The sequence below is a fragment of the Oncorhynchus kisutch genome, linkage group LG5 (assembly GCF_002021735.2).
Source record: "Oncorhynchus kisutch isolate 150728-3 linkage group LG5, Okis_V2, whole genome shotgun sequence".
Lineage (NCBI taxonomy): Eukaryota > Metazoa > Chordata > Actinopteri > Salmoniformes > Salmonidae > Oncorhynchus > Oncorhynchus kisutch.
The window spans coordinates 64,709,313-64,732,349 of record NC_034178.2 but is presented as its reverse complement, the minus strand read 5'-3'; the positions used below and the strand labels follow the sequence as shown (position 1 = coordinate 64,732,349).

Sequence of the window (23,037 nt, the reverse complement as noted above, 5' to 3'; positions counted from 1 at the left end):
GGGTCTGTGGGACACATTTTCAATGTTTGCTCAAATAAAAATGATTCAATTAACTATTTGTTTCAACTTGAGACTCATTTGCTGTGAAGAACATGTAAAAAAATAAAAATAATTTTGTGCACACTGTGCACCCCCCTATACATTTTTATTACATATGTGGTGTTCGGTTCCACTGGACCCAAGGGTAATAAAATTGTGGGAAAGTGTGTGTGTAGGTGAAAACAAGTAAAAATGAAACAAAAAAGGTTTGCTGTTTGCCTTCCCTTTGTCTTCCTTCTCCCTGATCCTGCTGTTTCAACATAGCACCATAGTCTGTCTCCCGCTTTTATCACACTCGTTATCCTTTGTAGTGTGTGAAACTACACAATATCTTGCGGGAACCTGCACAATGTTACTTTGAAAGGTTAAGCATTTTCCAAATATGAGGATCATGTCTCTGTCAATTCGGAGTCTGACAGTGAGTTGGAAGAAGAGGATGAGATTGACCCTCAGCCAGCTCTGGGATGGCCCATCAGCAGCCAGCCCCAGAACCAGCCCGTCAGCAGCCTGCACGAGGAGAAATATGAATGTAAAAAAATTGTGAAATTTAATGGTCTTCTTGACCCAGAATGGCTGCCAATGTGATAAGGATGCAAACAGGGCTGACGCAGTTGGCGGTTACTCATGTGCAGGACATAGTCTTCTGTTGAACTGTTCATCCCAGACACCATCCAGAAAATCATTCTGGACTGCATTAATTTGGAGGGAAGGAGTGGTTTTGGAGAGATGGACCAAACTCATTTACAGTGCCTTGCGAAAGTATTCGGCCCCCTTGAACTTTGCGACCTTTTGCCACATTTCAGGCTTCAAACATAAAGATATAAAACTGTATTTTTTTGTGAAGAATCAACAACAAGTGGGACACAATCATGAAGTGGAACTTCATTTATTGGATATTTCAAACTTTTTTAACAAATCAAAAACTTCAGTGCAGCAAACTCTCTCCAGAAGTTCAGTGAGGATCTCTGAATGATCCAATGTTGACCTAAATGACTAATGATGATAAATACAATCCACCTGTGTGTAATCAAGTCTCTGTATAAATGCACCTGCACTGTGATAGTCTCAGAGGTCCGTTAAAAGCGCGTGTGTAGGTGAAAACACAACATCATGAAGAACAAGGAACACACCAGGCAGGTCCGAGATACTGTTGTGAAGACGTTTAAAGCCGGATTTGGATACAAAAAGATTTCCCAAGCTTTAAACATCCCAAGGAGCACTGTGCAAGCGATAATATTGAAATGGAAGGAGTATCAGACCACTGCAAATCTACCAAGACCTGGCCGTCCCTCTAAACTTTCAGCTCATACAAGGAGAAGACTGATCAGAGATGCAGCCAAGAGGCCCATGATCACTCTGGATGAACTGCAGAGATCTACAGCTGAGGTGGGAGACTCTGTCCATAGGACAACAATCAGTCGTATATTGCACAAATCTGGCCTTTATGGAAGAGTGGCAAGAAGAAAGCCATTTCTTAAAGATATCCATAAAAAGTGTTGTTTAAAGTTTGCCACAAGCCACCTGGGAGACACACCAAACATGTGGAAGAAGGTGCTCTGGTCAGATTAAACCAAAATTGAACTTTTTGGCAACAATGCAAAACGTTATGTTTGGCGTAAAAGCAACACAGCTCATCACCCTGAACACGCCATCCCCACTGTCAAACATGGTGGTGGCAGCATCATGGTTTGGGCCTGTTTTTCTTCAGCAGGGACAGGGAAGATGGTTAAAATTTATGGGAAGATGGATGGAGCCAAATACAGGACCATTCTGGAAGAAAACCTGATGGAGTCTGCAAAAGACCTGACACTGGGATGGAGATTTGTCTTCCAACAAGACAATGATCCAAAACATAAAGCAAAATCTACAATGGAATGGTTCAAAAATAAACATATCCAGGTGTTAGAATGGCCAAGTCAATGTCCAGACCTGAATCCAATCGAGAATCTGTGGAAAGAACTGAAAACTGCTGTTCACAAATGCTCTCCATCCAACCTCACTGAGTTCAAGCTGTTTTGCAAGGAGGAATGGGAAAAAATGTCAGTCCCTCGATGTGCAAAACTGATAGAGACATACCCCAAGCGACTTACAGCTGTAATCGCAGAAAAAGGTGGCGCTACAAAGTATTAACTTAAGGGGGCTGAATAATTTTGCACGCCCAATTTTTCAGTTTTTGGACTGTTAAAAAAGTTTGAAATATCCAATAAATGTCGTTCCACTTCATGATTGTGTCCCACTTGTTGTTGATTCTTCACAAAAAAATACAGTTTTATATCTTTATGTTTGAAGCCTGAAATGTGGCAAAAGGTCGCAAAGTTCAAGGGGGCCGAATACTTTCGCAAGGCACTGTACATGCATACTTTGGGGCTCTTATTCTTGCTGGTGTTTTCAGATCCAATGGGGAATCCACAGAATCCCTGTGGGATGCAGAAACTGGCAGAGAACTTTTCCGTGCAACAATGTCTATTTCCAGGATTCTCCGGTTCGTTAACCGAGACACCAGACCAGCTTGGCGGCAGAGACAAGCTAGCTGCAATCAGGTCAGTGTGGGAGAAGTGGGTGGTATGCCTTCCCCTTTTTACAACCCTGGGCCCAATGTTACTGTTGTTGAGCAGCTTATGCCATTTAGGGGCAGCTGCCCTTTCAGGCAGTACATCCCGTCTAAACCCGCAACATATGGAATCAAGATCTGGGCTCCCTGTGATGCTGCTTCATCAAATGCGTGGAACTTGCAAGTATATACGGGGAAGGCAGATGGTGGAGCCCCTGAGAAGAACCAAGGGATGCAGGTTGTCTTTGTATCTGGAAGGCGTTGAACCCAGATTGGAACAGAGGGAAGCTCCAGAGGATACGGCTCTTTCTCGAGAAGCTGGGCAAGACATTGGTAAGACCTGAAATCCAGAGGAGGCAACATATTCCAAGGAACCCAGCTTCTGCAGCCATCGTGAGGAGGATTCAGGAGGAGAATACTGGAATACTGGAAGTAAGTGTGAGTTATATTGTTGCATGTGTGTGTGTCTGACTCTCCTACCATGGCCTGCTATAACTATATATGTGAATGAGTGAGATGTTAGTAAAATTCCTGCATTAAGTGATTTCATCATTCTAGAATGCAGCCATTAGCAACAAGAAGAAGCACTGGAATGTGTGTGGACCCAAGAAAGACAGAACGACAGTATGCATGCATCAAGTGCAAGAAATACATTTGCAACACACACACAGTAAAACTCTGTCCCTCATGTGGTGTGTAGACCAGCTTTCATTTGTGTTCAATGGGGCTCATTTATCATTTCCATAAAATACTGTATGTAAAATTTGACCTTCCAATTTGTTCAGTTCAAAGCAATAAACATCAATAGTGTTGAAAACCTTGTTTAAATTATATATATTGAAGATAAACATGATTTACTCCACCCATGTCTTGATTATAATTGATTAAAAAAAAAAAAAAAAAATCCCATTTTTTATTTTTTATTTTTACAAATAGCGCTTTTATTGATAAATGTGATCTAGCAGAGGTAAATGGCAAATATTAACAATATTTTTTGTTGTTGTCTATATTGCTTGTAATTGATATAAGTCAACATGTAAGTATAAAGTATTTTTATGTAAATTGTTATGGCTGTATCATTTTAAAAACCCAATAATGTTGTTGGTCCATCAGAACATTGGGTGAATAACAAAAACATGAACAGAGAGAGAGTACATCTAAGAATGGGAGAGCCATCACTACCAGCAGATCTCCTGGCTGGGGGTGGCGTTGATCATACACTGCTTTTCGTGGGGTGAGCCCGATGTTCCGCAGGAGAAAAGGGGACATAAAGGCCAAATTTTACTGCTATGTCCGGGTAGTTTGGCACATTTTCTACTAGCCATTTCATTGCTGTCTCAGGCTAATTTGGCACATTGTCGACTAGCTCAGTCTGAAAAGTACTAGACTCAGGCTAGCTTCATTTCCATCCCTGCTGACATGTATAACTGAATACTGGTTATTTGATTAGCCATGTACAACAGATGCACTCATGGAACAAAACCACTTCTGTGTTTTATATGAGGAAAACACTGAGCCCACAAGTTCTTTGTGAGCTAGCTAACTTTAGCTAATGTAGCTACCTAGCCAACCAAGGTGCCTAACTAGTGATATTTACCTAGCTAGCTAGTTAACATTATCTCACCGTTGATGTAGTCAGACGGTGAGAACCAACTATCCTTTTCATGGTGCCTGCCTAACGTTAGCTAGCAAGTCTGACTACATGAACGGTGAGTTAACATTAACTAGCTAGCTAAATATCCCTTCCCTGGTGGGATAGCATAACACCATGTGAAAAGGTATGACTACACAAACTGTGAGCTAATGTTAACTAGCTGGCTAGCTCACTAAAGACTAGCTCACTATGCTAGCCTATGTTGGTTTTCTTTTTACTTGAAAGGAAGGTAACTACAGTCAGTGGTTATCTAGAAAATTTGTATAAGCACCTAGCTAACCACATCTTTGACCTAATCAAAATAACTTGTTAGCAACTAGCAAACAGGGCTTACCTTATCACTCGGTTCCAGCGATACCTCACAGAGGTTGGAAAACCATGAAATGCATATGAGGTTAATCGGAGTAGTTGTTACACTCCGGTACATAGCACAGAACCATTCTTGCTTCTGATCAATGGAGACACCTAAGGTTAGCTAGTTAGTTATAAAAGTAGGTAATTTGAAAGATGCTAAACAACAATACACACAAACACTCAAAATCAATTATTTAAACAAAACACTACAGAGGCTAGAATATTTACTAGTTATTCTATTTGCCTTTACTTGCTAATATCCATGCTACTTGTTGCCAAGAGTTTGCGTAGAGAAATGTGGAGGTTTGGGGGGGGATTACAGGCAAATATATTTATAAAAGTTACCTTGTCCGAGAGACATGGTTACCAAGCCAGGGTAAGCTTACACGAATCACACACCTTAAATGAAGTAATTCTAAAATCCCCTATGGAAAAATTAATGTTGCAAAAATAATTGGGACCATTTCCCTGTTTGACCGCTAGGTTTCATGGCTGTTATGACTATCTGTCATGGAGGAAGTCATTTCTCCATACCACCATAGGTTTCAGACGTGGCCTAAGAGCCACATCTGGGAGGGGAGAATGAGGATATTCTGGAAATGAGGTGTGTTGAGAGAAATGGTTTGGGGAGGGAGTGTCCCCTCTAAGAGACAAGCAATATAAACTCACACAGAACTAAGGTGTGGGAGACAAGAACCAGTTTCACAAAGTTTCCATCAGCAATGAAAGACCACTAAATGCATGGTTTCATGGCTGAGAGTGCGTATTCAATGAACATTGTAATGTACCCAATGTTATAAAGGTACTTTTGATATTACATTACTTAGGCATGTCAGTCAATGCTTTCCACAGAATGTTGGTTGATCCAGTGGTTATTCATTCTGAAGTATATAATTATAGAGATGATTTGAATTGTTGTTGAATTGTACCAGTTGAATTGTACCAACATTGGCTTATTGAGGTTAGGCAACAGCATAACTAGGCCAAGTTCCTCACTATACATCACTTTGGATAACTTGCTAAATCACCAAATGAGGAAAATAGGCAAATAGGAGCCTTGACATAAAAAAAATGATATACAGAGGAATTGCCTCTTTACAGTGCAGCAAGACAGATCTGTCTTTTTACAGTACAATGAAATATGGAAAAAACAGCGCTGGACATATTCAACCCTTAAGAGCAACCCTTTAATAATGACAGTGAGAAAAGTAGTGCATAATTGAAAACACTGATCAATTATGGATGATTAGAATAGCTTTTAAATGCGTAATGGGAGGGGGAAGGGGATGAGACTAGCTATATAAACAGAACATGAAGAACAGAGTAATTGGAAAAACAGAAAAAAGTCCATTTGACATAAAGAAAACAGATTGAACTAGTGAACGAACCAATAGGATAGGACACATCTTGTGTCATGACATGTCATCAAAACATCTACGTAGAAGTCATGTCTTTAAAATAGCTCATATTTCCTCTTTGTCAACCTTTGATCTGCATGTCCACTCCGATAACTGTCATTTTGAATGCGATCTAAAAGATGACAGGTCTCTCTCTCAATATCCCACTGCCCCAGGGCAGTGATTGGGGACATTGCCCTGTGTAGGGTGCTGTCTTTTGGATGGGATGTTAAACGGGTGTCCTGACTCTGTGGTTACTAAAGATCCCATGGCACTTATTGTAAGAGTAGGGGTGTTAACCCGGGTGCCCTGGCTAAATTCCCAATCATACCATCATGGTCACCTAATCATCCCTGCTTTGAGCTCCCGAGTGGTGCAGCGGTCTATTGGGGGCCCAATAGGTTTGGCCGGTGTAGGCTGTCATTGTAAATAAGAATTTGTTCTTAACTTACTTAACTAGTACTTAATAAACATTTTTTTAACACAATTGTCTCATTCATCTCCCCTCCTCTCCCCTGTAACTATTCCCCCGGTTGTTGCTGTAAATGAGAATGTGTTCTCACTCAACTTACCTGGTAAAATAAAGGATAAATAAAAAAATGAGCTGAAACAACTGAATGAAACCAACTATAAACACAAGCCATTTTGAAACTGGATTTGTGTGTGTTGGAGTTCGTCCCAACAATGCATTTGAATGGGGATGTAGCTGTATTGTGTCACACAGTCATAATTGATCAATGTATTTTTAATCTTCCTAAGGGAAACCATTTCCAGCTCACTGATGTGGATAATCATCTTCTATTCTACGTTTACTGTGACCCCAACACAATGTTATACAGAGCACCGTATTGTTTTAATGCAACATTTGGGTATTTCTTTAAAACAATGGACATTGACTGCCGTGTTAAATGGTTAAACTGTGCCTCCCGGACAGTCAGCATCATGCATCTTTCCACCTCTGAAGTGATTCCACTTGATTTATATGACAAGCCTTTAACCCTTCACGTGCCTGCCCATCACCAGAATACACCCAAGGGCATACAGGACCAAATCTGATTCTCTGTCTTTGACGGGTTCAACTACAATGTGCTCCTACAAATCAAATGTAGTTATGTCCCTGTTTGGGGACAAGGACCAACAACACAAGGTCAACAGGGTTATATGGGATATTGCATTTTGTTGAATGGTCTATGTAGACAAGATCTAGATCTTTGGTGACCTGCTTATTGCATGAGCTACACCATCCATAACAACATTAGGTAACTGAGATTCCATCTTTGGAAATTACACAAGAAGTTGATAGGCTTTTTACCACATCAAAAGTCCACTTCAAGACAACTTGACTAAGCACTGGTTTCTGTGTCCAACAAAACAACTGAACTGTGTGGTCTTATGTTATGATGTGGACAAGCCATAATGAACAGTTGTCTCCACCTGCAGTGAGCACTCATCTCCTTTTGACTATTGGTGATGTGTGTTGTTTGATGTGTATTTTGCGCTATATTTGAATTAAATGTTTATTTTATCCCATCCCAGCATCCCCGCAGGAGGCCTTTTGGTAGGCCATCATTGTAAATAAGAATGTGTTCTTAAACTGACTTGCTTAGATAAATAAAGGTTCAATCAAATTAAAATAGGTTTGTGTGTGCATGGCGCCATCTCCTGGTTACAGATGGTCTTACAGGGTGATTTCTAATATGTGTATTATTACATTTTATTTGGTTAAAACAGTGAAAGATAATAAAGAACCGAGAATGTCCATGAGAATGTTTATACAAGGAGGATGACATACCCAGCAAATAGAACTCTGGCATACTGTATCTAATTAAAGATCATGTTGATCTATTGATATCCCAATACCCCACAAAGGCCAAATCAAATTACAATACCTGACTTTTTATAACATAGATCAGAATATAATGAAAACATGTATCAGTAGAATGAAATTCAGGGGAATTACACCCCGATAGTAACCTTGTACAACCGTCTAGAAGTCTTGTGGGCTTACATTCTGCAGCGGTAATCGGTCGGGTAATACTAGGCTACCTGTTTATGGGTTGAAACTAATATAGTTTATGGTCTTGATCTTATTTGAACTGTATCTCTATGTTATTGCATCACATTGTGTGTATATTACTTGTTGTGTGTATATACTGACATGTATGTGTAACTGATAGATGTACACACACACACACACACACTTTTAAATGTATGAACATTGTCAAGTCTTTTGTCTGTAATGCATTTTTTGTTATGTCTCGGATCCCAGTAAGACTAGCTGTCACCATTGTCGTCTGCTAATGGGGATCGTAATAAATGTAAATGTTTACATTAAAACAGTGAACCTGACATGCTGTGGAATGTGCAGCCAGATCCTGCTAATGATTTGAGTATAACATTATGAAAGGAGGTCATAACTGCTCAGTTGCTGGTGTTGTACATACACTATGGATACAAAATGTATGTGGACACCTCTTGAAAATCAGTGGATTTGTCTATTTCAGCCACACCCATTTCTGACAGGTGTATAAAATCTAGCATAGAGCCATGCAATCTCCATAGACAAACATTGGCAGTAGAATGGCCTTACTGTAGAGCTCAGTGACTTTCAACATGGCACCTAAATAGGATGCCACCTTTCCAACAAGTTAGTTTATCAAATTTCTGCCCTGCTGGAGCTGCCCAGGTCAACTGTAAGTGCTGTTATTGTGAGGTGGAAACATCTAGGAGCAGAGTGCTGAAGCATGTAGCGCGTAAAAATCATCTGTCCTCGGATGCAACACTCACTACCGAGTTCCAAACTACCTCTGGAAGCAACGTCAGCACAATAACTGTTCGTCAGGAGCTTCATAGAATGGGTTTCCATGACTGAGCAGCCGCACACAAGCCTAAGATCACCATGCGCCATGCCAAATGTTGGCTGGTGTGGTGTAAAGCTCGCCGCCATTGGACTCTGGAGCAGTGGAAACGTGTTCTCTGTAGTGATGAATCACACTTCACCATCTGGTAGTCTGACGAACAAATCTGGGTTTGGCGGATGCCAGGAGTACCCTACCTGCCTAAATGCATAGTGTCAACTGTAAAGTTTGGAGAAGGAGGAATAATGGTCTGGGGCTGTTTTTCATGGTTGGGGCTAGGCCTCTTAGTTCTAGTGAAGGGAAATCTTAATTCTACAGCGTACAATTACATTCTAGATGACTCTGTACTTCCAACTTTGTGGCAACAGTTTGGGGAAGGCACTTTCCAAATTGTATTTGTCACATGAACCAAATACAACACCTTACAGTGAATTGCTTACTTTACAAGCCCTTAACCAACAATACAGTTTTAAGAAAAATAAGTGTTAAGTAAAAAAATCGAAAATTAAATTGACTAATAATTAAAGAGCAGCAGTAAAGTAACAATAGCGAGGCTATATAGAGGTGCACCGGTACAGAGTCAATGTGCTGGGGGCACCGGTTAGTTGAGGAAATTGAGGTAATATGTTGGAACTACAAAGTACAGAGACATCTTGGCCATGTTCTGTTATAATCTCCACCCGGCACAGCCAGAAGAGGACTGGCCACCCCACATATGCTCTCTTTCTTTCTCTCTCTCGGAGGACCTGAGCCCTAGGACCATGCCCCAGGACTACCTGACATGATGACTCCTTGCTGTCCCCAGTCCATCTGACCGTGCTGCTGCTCCAGTTTCAACTGTTCTGCCTTATTATTATACGACCATGCTGGTCATTTATGAACATTTGAACATCTTGGCCATGTTCTGTTATAATCTCCACCCGGCACAGCCAGAAGAGGACTGGCCACCCCACATAGCCTGGTTCCTCTCTAGGTTTCTTCCTAGGTTTTGGCCTTTCTAGGGAGTTTTTCCTAGCCACCGTGCTTCTACACCTGCATTGCTTGCTGTTTGGGGTTTTAGGCTGGGTTTCTGTACAGCACTTTGAGATATCAGCTGATGTACGAAGGGCTATATAAAAATAAATACATTTGATGTACATGTAGGTAGAGTTAAAGTGACTACGCATAGATAATAAACAGAGAATAGCAGCAGCATGTGTGTGTGTGGGGGTGGGGGGTCAATGCAAATAGTCTGGGTAGCTATTTGATTAGCTGTTCAGGAGTCTTATGGCTTGGGGGTAGAAGCTGTTAAGAAGTCTTTTGGATCTAAACTTGGCGCTCCGGTACCACTTGACGTGCGGTAGAAGAGAGGTGTCCTCTGACACCGCCAGGTATAGAGGTCCTGGATTGCAAGAAGCTTGGCCCCAGTGATGTACTAGGCCGTACGCAGTACTCTCTGTAGTGCCTTGCCGTCGGGAGGCCATACCAGGCAGTGATGCAACCAGTCAGGACCAGTGTTGTATCTATGGGCCCCCCCCCCCCCATGGGACGGTTGAGCTAACGTGCACTAATGTGATTAGCATGAGGTTGTAAGTAACTAGAACATTTCCAAGGACATAGACATATCTGATATTGGTAGAAAGCTTAAATTCTTGTTAATCTAACTGCACTGTCCAATTTACAGTAGCTATTAAACTAAGATAATACCATGCTATTGTTTGAGGAAGGAGCACAGTTATGAACTTGAAAATGCATTAATTAACCAATTAGGCACATTTGGGCAGACTTGATACAACATTTTGAACAGAAATAGAATGGTTCATTGAATCAGTCTAAAACTTTCAGGATATACTGCTGCCATCTAGTGGCCACATTCTAAATTGCACATAAGCTGGAATAATGCATTGTGGCCTTTCTCTTGCATTACAAAGATGATGAAACAAAAAATGGAGGAAAGAAAGCGCATGTTTTTTTCTTGTATTATCTTTTACCAGATCTAATGTGTTATATTCTCCTACATTAGTTTCACATTTCCACAAACTTCAAAGTGTTTCCTTTCAAATGGTATAGATAATATGCATATCCTTGCTTTGAGTCCTTAGCTACAGGCGTTAGATTTGGGTATGTCATTTTAGGTGAAAATTTTAAAAAAGGGTCTGATCCATAAGAGGTTCCCATTGGTAGGATTGACGTGCTCATAGTTAATCTATTTTATTATCCAATGACTGTACGTTGACAAATAGGACCTATGGTAAAGGCAGATTACCCACTCACTGTTGGATTCTCACAAGGCACCCAGACCTACGCCCCCGATATCTCTGTCTCTTTCTCCTGCGAATGATGGGGATGAGGGCCTTATCGGGTGTCTGGAGTAAATCCTTTGCGTCTGACTTGTTAAAGGAAAAATCTTCTTCCAGTACAGGGTTAGTAATCGCTGTCATGATATCTAGAAGCTCTTTTTGATCATAAGAGAGGGTACAGAAATACAGAATTGGTTTATCGAGATCAGTGTGGAAGAACTTGACTGGCCTGCACAGAGCCCTGACCTCAACCCCATCGAACACCTTAATTGGAACACCGACTGCGAGCCAGGTCTAATCACCCAACATCAGTGCACAACGTCATTAATGCTCGTGGCTGAATGTAAGCAAGTCCCAGCAGAAATGTTCCAACATCTAGTGAAAAGACTTCCCAGAGGAGTGGAGGCTGTTATAGCAGCAAAGCGGGGACCAACTCCATATTAATGCCCATGATTTTGGAATGAGATGTTCTACTAGCAGGTCTCCACATACTTTTGGGCATGTAGCGTAGTTAAGCCATGGCACTTATATAGCTCTCGAGAACCCAAGGCCATACAATCATTGGGTTCTCGTTTGAACCATTGCCCACAGCGCAGCCAATGTGAAGGCTACAACTGTCCCGACGCTCTGTCTAACTGCAATATGGTCTTGGAATCCTATGAAAAAATACTTTCATATCACCACAAATTAATATGACAAATACAAAAGATCCACTTACTGTGCGCTGTTTTAACACATATTCCCACTGTGGTGTTTTGCACTGAACATTGACCTGAACTATGACACTTCCTGAGCTAATGGGAACTCGGGAGGGAACACAAAAAAAACCTCGCTGTGTTCTACGAAAAACCTCAGCGGACATCAATGGTAAAACAACTAACATTGAGATAATCTTATTTTATTTGTGAAGTTATTTTTTTCTTTATTTTTTGAGTTTTCAATGATTCCAAGCTTCTCACACTTCTCTTGTCTTTTCTAGCTCCCTTTCCTGTTATTTTCTAGCAAATGTTTCTCCTTTCCTCATATACTTTGTGTGCTTCCTTTCCTCATATCCTTTGTGTGCTTCATTTCCTTTCCTAATTCCCTAGTTTCCCTTTCTTCTTCGATAGCATATTTCCTTATTTCACTTCTTAGATCCTTTTCATCGTGGACTGTTCAAATCCAATAGAGGGCGCAGTTGAGCTGAATAATATTATGAACGGGTACATTTAAAGGGCTACACAGCTCATAATTAAACTGTTTTGAGAAACGTTATTAAACTGTCGATTCTAAGATTCTTTATTTTTCTTGTGTAAAATATTGTGCACATTCTGAGAAGTTTTTTTTTATTATTCCAACAACCTTCCTTTTCCCCCCCAAGCTTTTTTAAAGTCATGAGATGTGTGACCGACACAGTTCAGTGGTCAGGCTAGCCGTCAGCCGGATGACGTCGGTGCAAATGTAGCTATGCTTGTCACTGGATGTTGATTTACTTCAAATATGGTTCTGCTATATCCTCGTTTGCACTGTAAAGTTTGCTGAGAATACGGACGGTTGATATGACAGTCTTTCCCTCTGACACAGGTAAATAGCAACACATAGCCAGCTGTCTTGGTCTTGTTTTCACTAACTAGCTTAGCCAACTATCTAGCTAATGCGGCCTACAAAATAACAGTGAGACAAGGGAATCGAGTTCACACCGCTTCACACGTTAGCTTTGCTAGTTGGTTCAAACTTGCTTACTAGCCAGCTTTCCTGTGTCTACGGGTTGTGACAGCGTACTAAGTTGCCTATACTAGCCAAGTTAGCCATGCTTTCTGTGCAGTTTCGACTATGCTAGCTACATGCCATAAGTAATGCTTATTTTGTAAACCAACTAACGCGTTAATGTTCCATTACATGGAGACTTTCCAGTTAGCTAACTGGACTTTCCTGCCTGAACCAGAGCTAGTTTGACCTGACCGTTTCTGTGCTAGCCAGCCAGTTAGCTATCGTTAGTAGTTGAACAAAACAGCCAGTGTGTGTGGCTTGTTCAATCTGAGACTGATTTCTCGAAGTTTATCATGTAGTTGTCAGGCTTTTTAATTTTATTTTTGTACATAGATTAATTAGATTTTGCCCAACTAGCTGGCCAACAACCTTGAGTCATAACACATTCTGTTGGCTAGTTAATGTTTTACTTACAACTAGTTCGTTTTTAGGCTGACCTAGCCAATATCAAGCTATCTCTAAATGTAAATGTGCACTAAGTTATTGCTGTGCATGTCTTCTATCATTTTCAATAATACTTTTTACTGCGTGATGAACTTTTACGGCTGTGCACCTGAACAGTGCGTGTCTCCAGTCCACTCCTTGGCGCTTGCAAAGGTGTATTAGTAGGCAGGGCAAATCCGTTTTGGTGATTTTTGGTATATCATCAAAATAAATCCATCGCAGCACTTTTGTTGACTGATTCGCCCGTTTTTTTTTTTTTAACCTAATTTAGTACAATACCGTTGGAAACTAGATGGTAACTTTACAAGTAAAGTTGCTCTTTACACGTGTTTTGGTGGTCATGGAAGATGTTTATTTAAAGCAAAGCAGTTACATATAGTCAACGTTAAATGTAGTAAAATAATTGGTCCTCGTTACTTTAATAGACTACTATATCAACCTTATTACTTTGGGTTGTGTGGCAGTTAGATCACAAAAATGTCTAAGCTATGGTTATTGCGTGTGAACTGAAAGAAGGAAGGCATAGGACACAGCCATCTGTCACAAAATGGGAATTCAAAAGTAGGATTATGTGGACAAACACTTAATTATGTGGGTTTCAGATAAATAAATGCACGATTTAGTTTTGTAAAACGTTCAGGGTAAATTAAGTTTTGATTTTAGTTTAACAATGATGTAGTGATAATAATGTTTTAGGTTATCTGTGGAGATGCTGGTGCATCTAGTGATGCCAGCTCTTTAAATGTATTTTTGTGGTAGGTGAAAAACTAGGGGAGGATAGCTTCGTATGTAGACCTACTGAAAGCTATCAGTAGGTCTATCTAATAGACTGTTAGGCTAACAGGGATCACTAAAAAGTCAATTTTCTGAAGAAAATGTGGTGTACTTGCTAGCTTGTTTTAAAGGTTGTATGGTTTTTAAATAACTTATAGTAGTGGTAGTGTCTGCAGTAGTAATGGTAGTGACTCGCTTTAGATGAAAATGTTGGTTGATAGAATAGGATAACCTGTGAAAGTTGGTTTGGTGTTTCATACTTGAAAGATTCAAGATTGACCCTCCAACAATAATTGTATTATATGCAAATGTAGGCATATTTAAGTTGTTGTAATTTATAGTGCAGACCAGAGCTAGGTCAAAGCTGGTATGAACCAGAGCTAGCTAGCTACAACCAGGACCAGAGCTAGTGCAGAGCAGTAGTTGTGTTGCTGGTTCTTTAGGCCCTACAGTATGGACATGGTCAGTTGTTGTGGTCATTAGTTTTGTTGGTCAGTCGTTTTGGTAAGATGTTTCATTAGTTGTGGTAGTGGCCAGTCACTGTGGTTAGTAGTTGTGATAAGTAGGCTTTGTGATAAATAGGCTTTGTGATAAGTAGGCTTTGTGATAAGTAGGCTTTGTGGTCAGTAGTTGTGGTCATTAGTTGTGATTGTGATCATTAGTTGTGTGGTCAGTAGTTTTGATAAGTAGCTGTGCGGTTCATTAATTGTGATAAGTAGTTGTGTGGTTGTGGCCAGTACTGGTAGGTTGTGTTCTAGTAAGTAGTTGTGGTCAGTGTCTAAACTACCGTTGTTGCTATGAAGAAGTTGTCTCCCTCTGAGTCACCCTACCGCCCTGCAGTTGCCTTGGCAGGCATGCTTCCTCATGACTAAAGCCAGTGTGAGAAACATGCTAACAAACATTTGTGCTATAAATAAATGCTGTAGTCTGACCCACAAAACCTATTTTCTACATTCATGATAGTGTTAGACAAAGCAAGGAAAGTGAACTTCAAAATGTGGTGTAGATTTATTGTAATTTGTGGTTGTTGGTCGCTAATGAATCTGCTAGCTTCTGACACTGCATCTAATGAAAGCAGTTAATGGTTGACTAAATCTGCTCTAACTCTTAATTGGTAGAAGCTATTCATGTTTGGCTTTCTGATTTGGAAAGCATAGAAGTAGAAGAAGCTTCCATACACTTTGTCTGACTTTTTGGGGTAGTGGTCAACATGGCAGTTTGTGTGTGTGTGGGGGGGGAGACCCCCAGCTCTGCTAAAACCATTGACAACTACACGACATGGACAAAATGTGGTCACCTGTTCGTCGAACATCTCATTCCAAAATCTGGGGCATTATCATGGCGTTGCCCCCCACCCCGACTGCCAGATGGTGAAGCTTGATTCATCACCCCAGGGAATGCGTTTCCACTGCTCCAGAGTCTTAATGGTGGCGAGCTTTACACCACACCAGCCAAATCTTTACATTGCACATTGTGATCTTAGGCTTGTGTGCGGCTGCTTGGCCATGGAAACTCATTTCATGAAGCTCCAGACAAACATTTATTGTGCTGACATCAATTGATCATGTATTTTCAGGTATGTGAGGGCAGCCAGATCCATTTTGGCTTGCTTCATCATTAGGCTTTTTGGAAAGAGCTAGACATTTATTTATTTTATTTCACCTTTATTTAACCAGGTAGGCTAGTTGAGAACAAATTCTCACTTGCAACTGCGACCTGGCCAAGATAAAGCAAAGCAGTTCGACACATACAACAACACAGTTACACATGGAATAAACAAACATACAGTCAATAATACAGTAGACAAATCTACATACAGCATGTGCAAATGAGGTAGGATAAGAGAGGTACGGCAATAAATAGGCCATGATGGAAAAGTAATTACAATATAGCAATTAAACACTGGAATGGTAGGATGGGCAGAAGATGAATGTGCAAGACATCATCCTGCTAAAGTTGTCAGGGACTACTGTCATCACCACTATGGATGGCAAGCAAACCAAACAAGTTTTGGATATAGCCATCTAATTTCTGGCACGCAGTTGTCAATGGTTTTAGCGGAGCTGAGGGTCTCTTTGCCCCCAAGTAAGAAAATAGAATGCTCGGTACCTTATTGTGACATTTTATTGGTAACAAACTATTCCGTTCCGATTTCAGATTTGTATAAAAAGTTACAGAAAATGTTGATGCGGTTACTAAAACAACTAACGTTTTATTGGTACCAGATAATTCTGTTCAGATTTCAGATTTGAATAGAAGGGAAGTAGACCAAGATGTCATACCCTCTAACTTTTTGTCTAAGTTGTTGATAAAGTGGTCAAAGTTTCAGACTTGTGTCAAAAAATTGCATCAGTGAATAGAATGTTGGAAGTGATGTCACAATAGGGAGATTTAGAATGTTGAAAAAAGTCCCATGAACGTGGATGAAGATGGACAACGTTTAATAGTTTAAAAAGTATATTTAAAAAAATGTATGTAAGAAACTCAATCCAGACCAGTCTACATGTTTAAGTGGCATTTCTAGCTTAAATGCTGTAAGAGGAGTCGTGTTCCTAATAATAAAAATAATGCATTTGTCAAAGATTTAAAGTGGGGACTCTGCTTCGCAAGGAAAATTCAATTTATATTCTTAAAACTTAAGTTGAAAATGACGCTGTGGCTGCTTCCTGTTGACAAGGCATTTTGAGTCAAGTGGTTCACCAACATGGTAAGTGTAATGCAACAATATTTTTGTTAACCCTTTCCTTTGACATTACGCTGAAATCAGTAGAACAGGGGGCAGATGTTTGGGGTGTATTGCTGTTTAACACTTTTCAAAGGCCACACAGAAACTTAGAATAACCTATGCATGGTTGGTTAGCTGAGATCTTGTAGAAGGCTTATATTATCACGACTCAGGATATGCAGACACAGGAGGCGGATAGTACAGTTCTCAGATATTTATTGTAAACACGGGGCAGGCAAAGGGCAGGTTGAGGACAGGCAGGGGTTCATGATCAGGTCAGTCAGGCAGGTACAGGACTGCAGGCAGGCTTGGGGTCAGGGCAGGCAGGGGTTCATGATCAGGTCAGAGTCAGGCAGGTACAGGACAGCAGGCAGGCTCGGGGTCAGGGCAGGCAGAATAGTCAGAACCGGGAAAACAACTAGGAAACAGAACTTGAGAAAAAGGAAGACCGGAAAGCACGCTGGTAAGACCTGACAAGACGAACTGGCAACAGACAAACGGAGAACACGGGTATAAATAAAACAGGATATGGGGAAGATGGTCGAGACTAGCACAAAGACAGGTGAAACAGATCAGGGTGTGACATAAATACGTATTTTGGAATGTCCAATGTTGATTTCAAGAGGCTGCCATCACGGAAAAGGGAACAGACTACTTTTTCTGTTAACTTAAAATAATCATGACGCGGCACAGGATCTCCACAGTGACAACCGTTGACTGCTGTTTTAAGTGTAAGTTTGACCGTCAAATCCATGTATTGGTGTGTGGCCAGCAACTTTTTATAGAGCGACCACCCCGAATTGTCCGTGCCATTTCATTAACTCTGCGTGACACTTTGTGACACTCGATGCGCTACAAGTCATGCTTCTCCTCATTGTTTTTTTAGGAGCATATACCCACATGGGTGATTGAAAGAAACTGAGGTCTACACTTCAGGCCAGTCGGTTGTCGGTAATGCACCTTAAAGTTGGTTGCCAACCACCATATAAAGCCCAAAGATGAATAAGAAGAACCCTTATTATTAATTGTCGGGGTAGAGCACTTTGTGCATGTCAGGGAAAATAACAACCCAATGTTTATATCCCAGGACAATAGCCACAGCAAGCTAGCTAGCTATATTACCATACATTTTTAATGCTTTTTGACCTGTCCCCAAATTAATATAATTGGTTCAGAGTTTGTTGATATTTCAACCTGCGTGTCCTGATCGCGTCTGGTGTGGGGCCACAAAATCAACGCACGTGTGCGGTCTGGTCAGCATTTTATGTCATGATGACTATAAACTTTTGGTCAGCAATCTGAGGTAAAAAGCATGTGTAATTCCACTCAATTTGTATGGGGGTGAAAATGCAAGCTTGTGTAAGATAGTAACACAAACTGTCCGCATTTAAGGAAATTAGCACAATATACAATAACTGAAAATGGCAAAATAATTTGACATGTCAATTTTAAGATGATAGTGTATTGCAACAACAATATAATTCTCTCTCATTATAACCATTTAGAGAGTTTAAAAACTCTCTCAAACACAGTTTAACCGAGTGCTCTAGACTAGAGCGTATTGGCTGCACAGCCTGAATGTTTGATGTTCCTTGTATTAGTGGTCTGTACAGGATACACATGGTACCATCCAATAAAATGGTTACTCGCAGGTTCCTTCTCAACAATGCCATAATAGTAGATAAGAATACGAACATAAAGTAAATGGCATAATAGAATAAACATTTTCTCGGAAGCTTTTAACTCAATTTATAGTCACATTTTTATGTGTTTCGGGGATTGGAGGGCAAAGTGTTTTATTATTATTGCTAAATAATGCATAATGTAAGAGTCTGGTAGCAGCACTTGTGGTGTGTGTGGATGAGTGTACTGTATATCTGCGTGAGTCCATGTGTGGAGAGTCAGTGCAGGTGGTCAGTCGAGTTCAAGTGTGATTTTGGCACTCAGTGAAGCCCTTTCTGTCAGCATTCCATTCAGATCATTCTGGAAATAACAGTCCGAGGCTCTCTTCAGTTCAATGTCAACTTGTTATATATCTAGCGCCTATGCACAGCGTTAGTCTACTTCAAATGTGCCTTATCACGCATAGTTCGCCTTTGACATATGTTGACTTCAAGCTACATGAAAAGGTCATTTGGAAAGTATTCAGACCCCTTGACTTTTTCTACATTTTGTTCCAGCCTTATTCTAAAATGGATTAGATCATTTTCCCCCCTCAATCTACACACAATACCCCATAATGATAAAGTGAAAACAGGTTTTTTAAATTTTTGGTAAACTTATGTACATTTTGTATAAGTATTTAGACCCTTTACTCAGTACTTTGTTGAAGCACCCTTGGCAGAGACTCTAGCCTCAAGTCTTCTTGGGTATGATGCTACAAGCTTGGCACACCAGTATTTGGGGAGTTTCTCACATTCTTCTCTGCAGATCCTCTCAAGCTCTGTCAGGTTGGATGGGGAGCGTTGCTGCACAGCTATTTTCAGGTCTCTCCAGAGATGTTCGATTGGGTTCAAGTCCAGGCTCTGGCTGGGCCACTCAAGAAGATTCAGAGACTTTTCCTGAAGCCACTTCTGCGTTGTCTTTGCTGTGTGCTTAGGGTTGTTGTTCTGTTGGCGGGTGAACCATCGCCCCAGTCTGAGGTCCTGAGCACTCTGGAGCAGGTTTTCATCAAGGATCTCTCTGTACTTTGCTTTGTTCCTCTTTCCCTCATCCTTACGAGTCTCCCAGTCCCTGCTGCTGAAAACCATCCCCACAGCATGACGCTGCCACCACCATGCTTCACCGTAGGGATGGTGCCAGGTTTCCTCCAGACGTGACCCTTGGCATTCAGGCCAAAGAGTTCAATCCTGGTTTCACCAGACCAGAGAATCTTGTTTCTCATGGTCTGAGAGTCTTAAGGTGCCTTTTGGCAAACTCCAAGTGGGCTGTCATGTGCCTTTTACTTTCTGAATGCACTGTTTGCCCACCCATGTGAAATCCATAGATTAGGGCTTAATGAATATATTTCAATTGACTGATTACCTTATGAACTGTAACTCAGTAAAATCCTTGGAATAGTTGCATGTTGCATTTTTATATTTTGTTCATTATATGTAATAGTTATGGATGTTTTATTCAAGTTACAAACAGCTACAACCAAGTCTGCTTCAGGCTGGAGCCATCAGTCCACTCTGTAGTTATTCTGACTCAACCCCTCTCTGTATACACAGGTAGCAATCGGACCCAGTAGAAGAGAACGCCATCACCATGTACTCGGAGTGGAGGTCTTTGCACCTGGTGGTGCAGAGCGACCAGGGCCACCTGAGTGTCCTTCACTCGTACCCTCCGGCAGTTGGGCGCGATGTGGCCAATGCAGTGGTTAAACCCCTGGGGGTGACCCTGGGCACTCCGTCCTCTGACAGCCTGCTCAAGACCGACAAAGAGGTAGGCAAAACAGCACAGGTGTTTTGGCAGAACTGAATCGGATCGGTGTAACTAAGCCATAAGGGTGAAAACTTAGTTTCAAGTTTTAATGTCTCATGCATGCAAAAGTACAGTGAAATGCCTTTGTTGCAAACTCAAAACCCAGCAATGCAATAATCAATATCAATGTGTTACTAGAAATAAATATGAGAAATGAGAAGAGGTATGAAGGACACAATAAGTAAGCATACTATATACAGGGTCAGTTCCAATACCATATTAACAATGTGCAGGGATACTGGAGTGATGGAGGTAGATATGTGTAGGGGTAAGCATACTATATACAGGGTCAGTTCCAATACCATATTAACAATGTGCAGGGATACTGGAGTGATGGACGTAGATATGTGTAGGGGTAAAGTGACTAGGCATCAGGATATAAGACAAGCTGCTGCTACTCTGTTTATATGTGAGTGGGTGTGTGTAGAGTCAGTATAAATGTACGTGCATGTTGTGTGAGTGTGTAGGGCCCTGTGAGTGTGCGTAGAGACAAAAATAAAAATGTCAATGAGGATGCAAGATTGATTCAGGTAGTCTGTGTAGCTATTTGTCAGTATTATTGCTTGGGATAGAAGCTGTTCAAGAGCCTGTTGGTGCCAGACTTGATGCACCGGTACCGCTTGCCTTGCGGAAGCAGATGGAATAGTCTGACTTGAGTGGTTAAGTCTAATGATCTTCCGGGCTTTCCTACCACACCACCTGATATAGTTGTCCTGGATGGCAGGGAGCTCGGCCCCAGTAATGTACTGGTCTGTCCCCACCACACTCTAGCACCATGCGATCAAAGACGGTGCTATCGCTGCACTAGGCAGTGATTCAGCCAGTCAATATGCTCTCAATGGTGCAGCTGTAGAACCTTTTAAAGACTTTTCAACCTCCCGAGGGGGGAGAAGAGGCACTGTCATGTCTTCTTCACTACTGTGCTCGTGTTTGGACCATTTGAATTACTTCAGTGATATGGACACCGAGGAATGTGGATGGGGGGGGGTGCTTGCCCCCCTCTTTTTCCTGTAGTCCATGATCAGCTCCTTGGTCTTACTGATGTTGAGAGAGAGGTTGTTGTTCTAGTACCACCACACTCCTCCCTGTAGGCTGAGATTTGACTTGACGTGGCCCAAGTGTTGCAGTGTTTACATTCAAGGGGAATAGAAAGTCAAGTTAGAATACGTATGACTTTCTAAGGTAGTATATTTTTAGTATATATTTTTTGCTGTAAGTATGGTGATGGTATTGTCAAGGTCCACTTCATTCATTATTCTATTGAAACGTAAAAGTTTCTTCTCTCTTTAGTGCCAAGTTCCTCTGACATTGTTTTTGAGGAAATAGGCAGAACATAAGCTACATGACCCTTACACGCCCTTGATGGGCTAGGCTTTTTCTGTCCCTTATTTTTACAAAACCAAGGAGGCTGAACGGTCACCTGCACATTAGAAACTACCTCCTGGTGAATGGAACGTTTTAATTTATTTTTTCTCCCTTCTGTTTATAACTGCACACTTGACTGAAACACACACCTCCCCCTCTACATTCCATTGTGTTTTCAAATCTATTCTCTCTCTGATTTGTTGCTGGGTGAAAAATTGTCTTTGGCTTTTGTCCCCATTTTTTTTTGTCTGTACTGCTCACTTCCTCCTCATGTTAGCCTTGTAGCTCGGACAGCCCCAGGTCTCTGGGCTCGCCTGATAACATTGAGAGGATTTCCTGTGTGTCCCCCTGGGGCATTCAACCTCTGCAACTTTATTGACTGTTACTTCACCCCAGTGGACTACGGCTCCTTGAGCCAGTCCCTGTCCCAGTAGCCATTTAGATAAGGCTTGATTGTAATAGGGCCAGACGAAGGAAAAATGTAAGCCGTCTGCCAAAGAATGTACGCATGCCCTTACTAAGTGCCTCCTTGTCATTCCTCCTTGTTTTAGTTTGCCTGATAATTCTCTTAACATAGCGCTGGGCTCTGTGAGTGCAACTCACACAGTAATGGCCTATAGGGCTTGTGTTTTGTACAACTATCCCATTTCTGAGATGGTAGTATTTTAGGATAATACTGTATTTGGTAGATAAATTGATAGTTCACATAGCGTGGTGGAACCAGCCAAACAGCTGTGTTCACCTTCCTGTTTTGACATGTGACGTGATATTGAATGGTGAACACAGCAAGGCTGGTTCCACCAGGCTCTACTTCACCTACCTTTCAAAGTTAGATGACCCATCCCTTTACCCCTGTGTTTGAAATGATTTCATTTCACAACAATCATCATAATTAGGCCTAAACACTTTTCTTTTTAACTCAATGCACAAATAGGCCATTGTTATTTTGATTCACTTTCAAGTGATAAAACATTCATCCATCTTGTCCCCGTCTATTCAGCAATCACTGACATCTGACTGTCCCCGTCTATTCAGCAATCACTGACATCTGACTGTCCCCGTCTATTCAGCAATCACTGACATCTGACTGTCCCCGTCTATTCAGCAATCACTGACATCTGACTGTCCCCGTCTATTCAGCAATCACTGACATCTGACTGTCCCCGTGTATTCAGCAATCACTGACATCTGACTGTCCCCGTGTATTCAGCAATCACTGACATCTGACTGTCCCCGTGTATTCAGCAATCACTGACATCTGACTGTCCCCGTGTATTCAGCAATCACTGACATCTGACTGTCCCCGTGTATTCAGCAATCACTGACATCTGACTGTCCAGCTTGTCCCTGTGTATCCACCTCTTTCTAACAGCATAGTTCTCT

General features: G+C 41.3%; 1 protein-coding gene across 12 annotated transcripts in view; it reads left to right on the top strand.

Moving 5' to 3' along the window:
- The first annotated feature begins 12,512 nt into the window (after positions 1 to 12,512).
- The window catches only part of LOC109891417 (ral GTPase-activating protein subunit beta), a 55,980-nt gene continuing 45,455 nt past the window's right edge, over positions 12,513 to 23,037 (top strand). For 10 of the 12 annotated variants that reach the window (XM_020483944.2, XM_020483939.2, XM_020483943.2 and 7 more), the window contains exons 1-2: positions 12,514 to 12,695; positions 20,037 to 20,250. In XM_020483944.2, coding sequence (XP_020339533.1) covers positions 20,074 to 20,250 — 177 coding nt within the window. In that variant the 5' untranslated portion in view covers positions 12,514 to 12,695; positions 20,037 to 20,073. Of the gene's footprint in view, positions 12,696 to 17,342; positions 17,556 to 20,036; positions 20,251 to 23,037 lie in introns of those variants that run through there. The other 2 variants (XM_020483940.2, XM_031825674.1) reach the window with 2 other exon arrangements.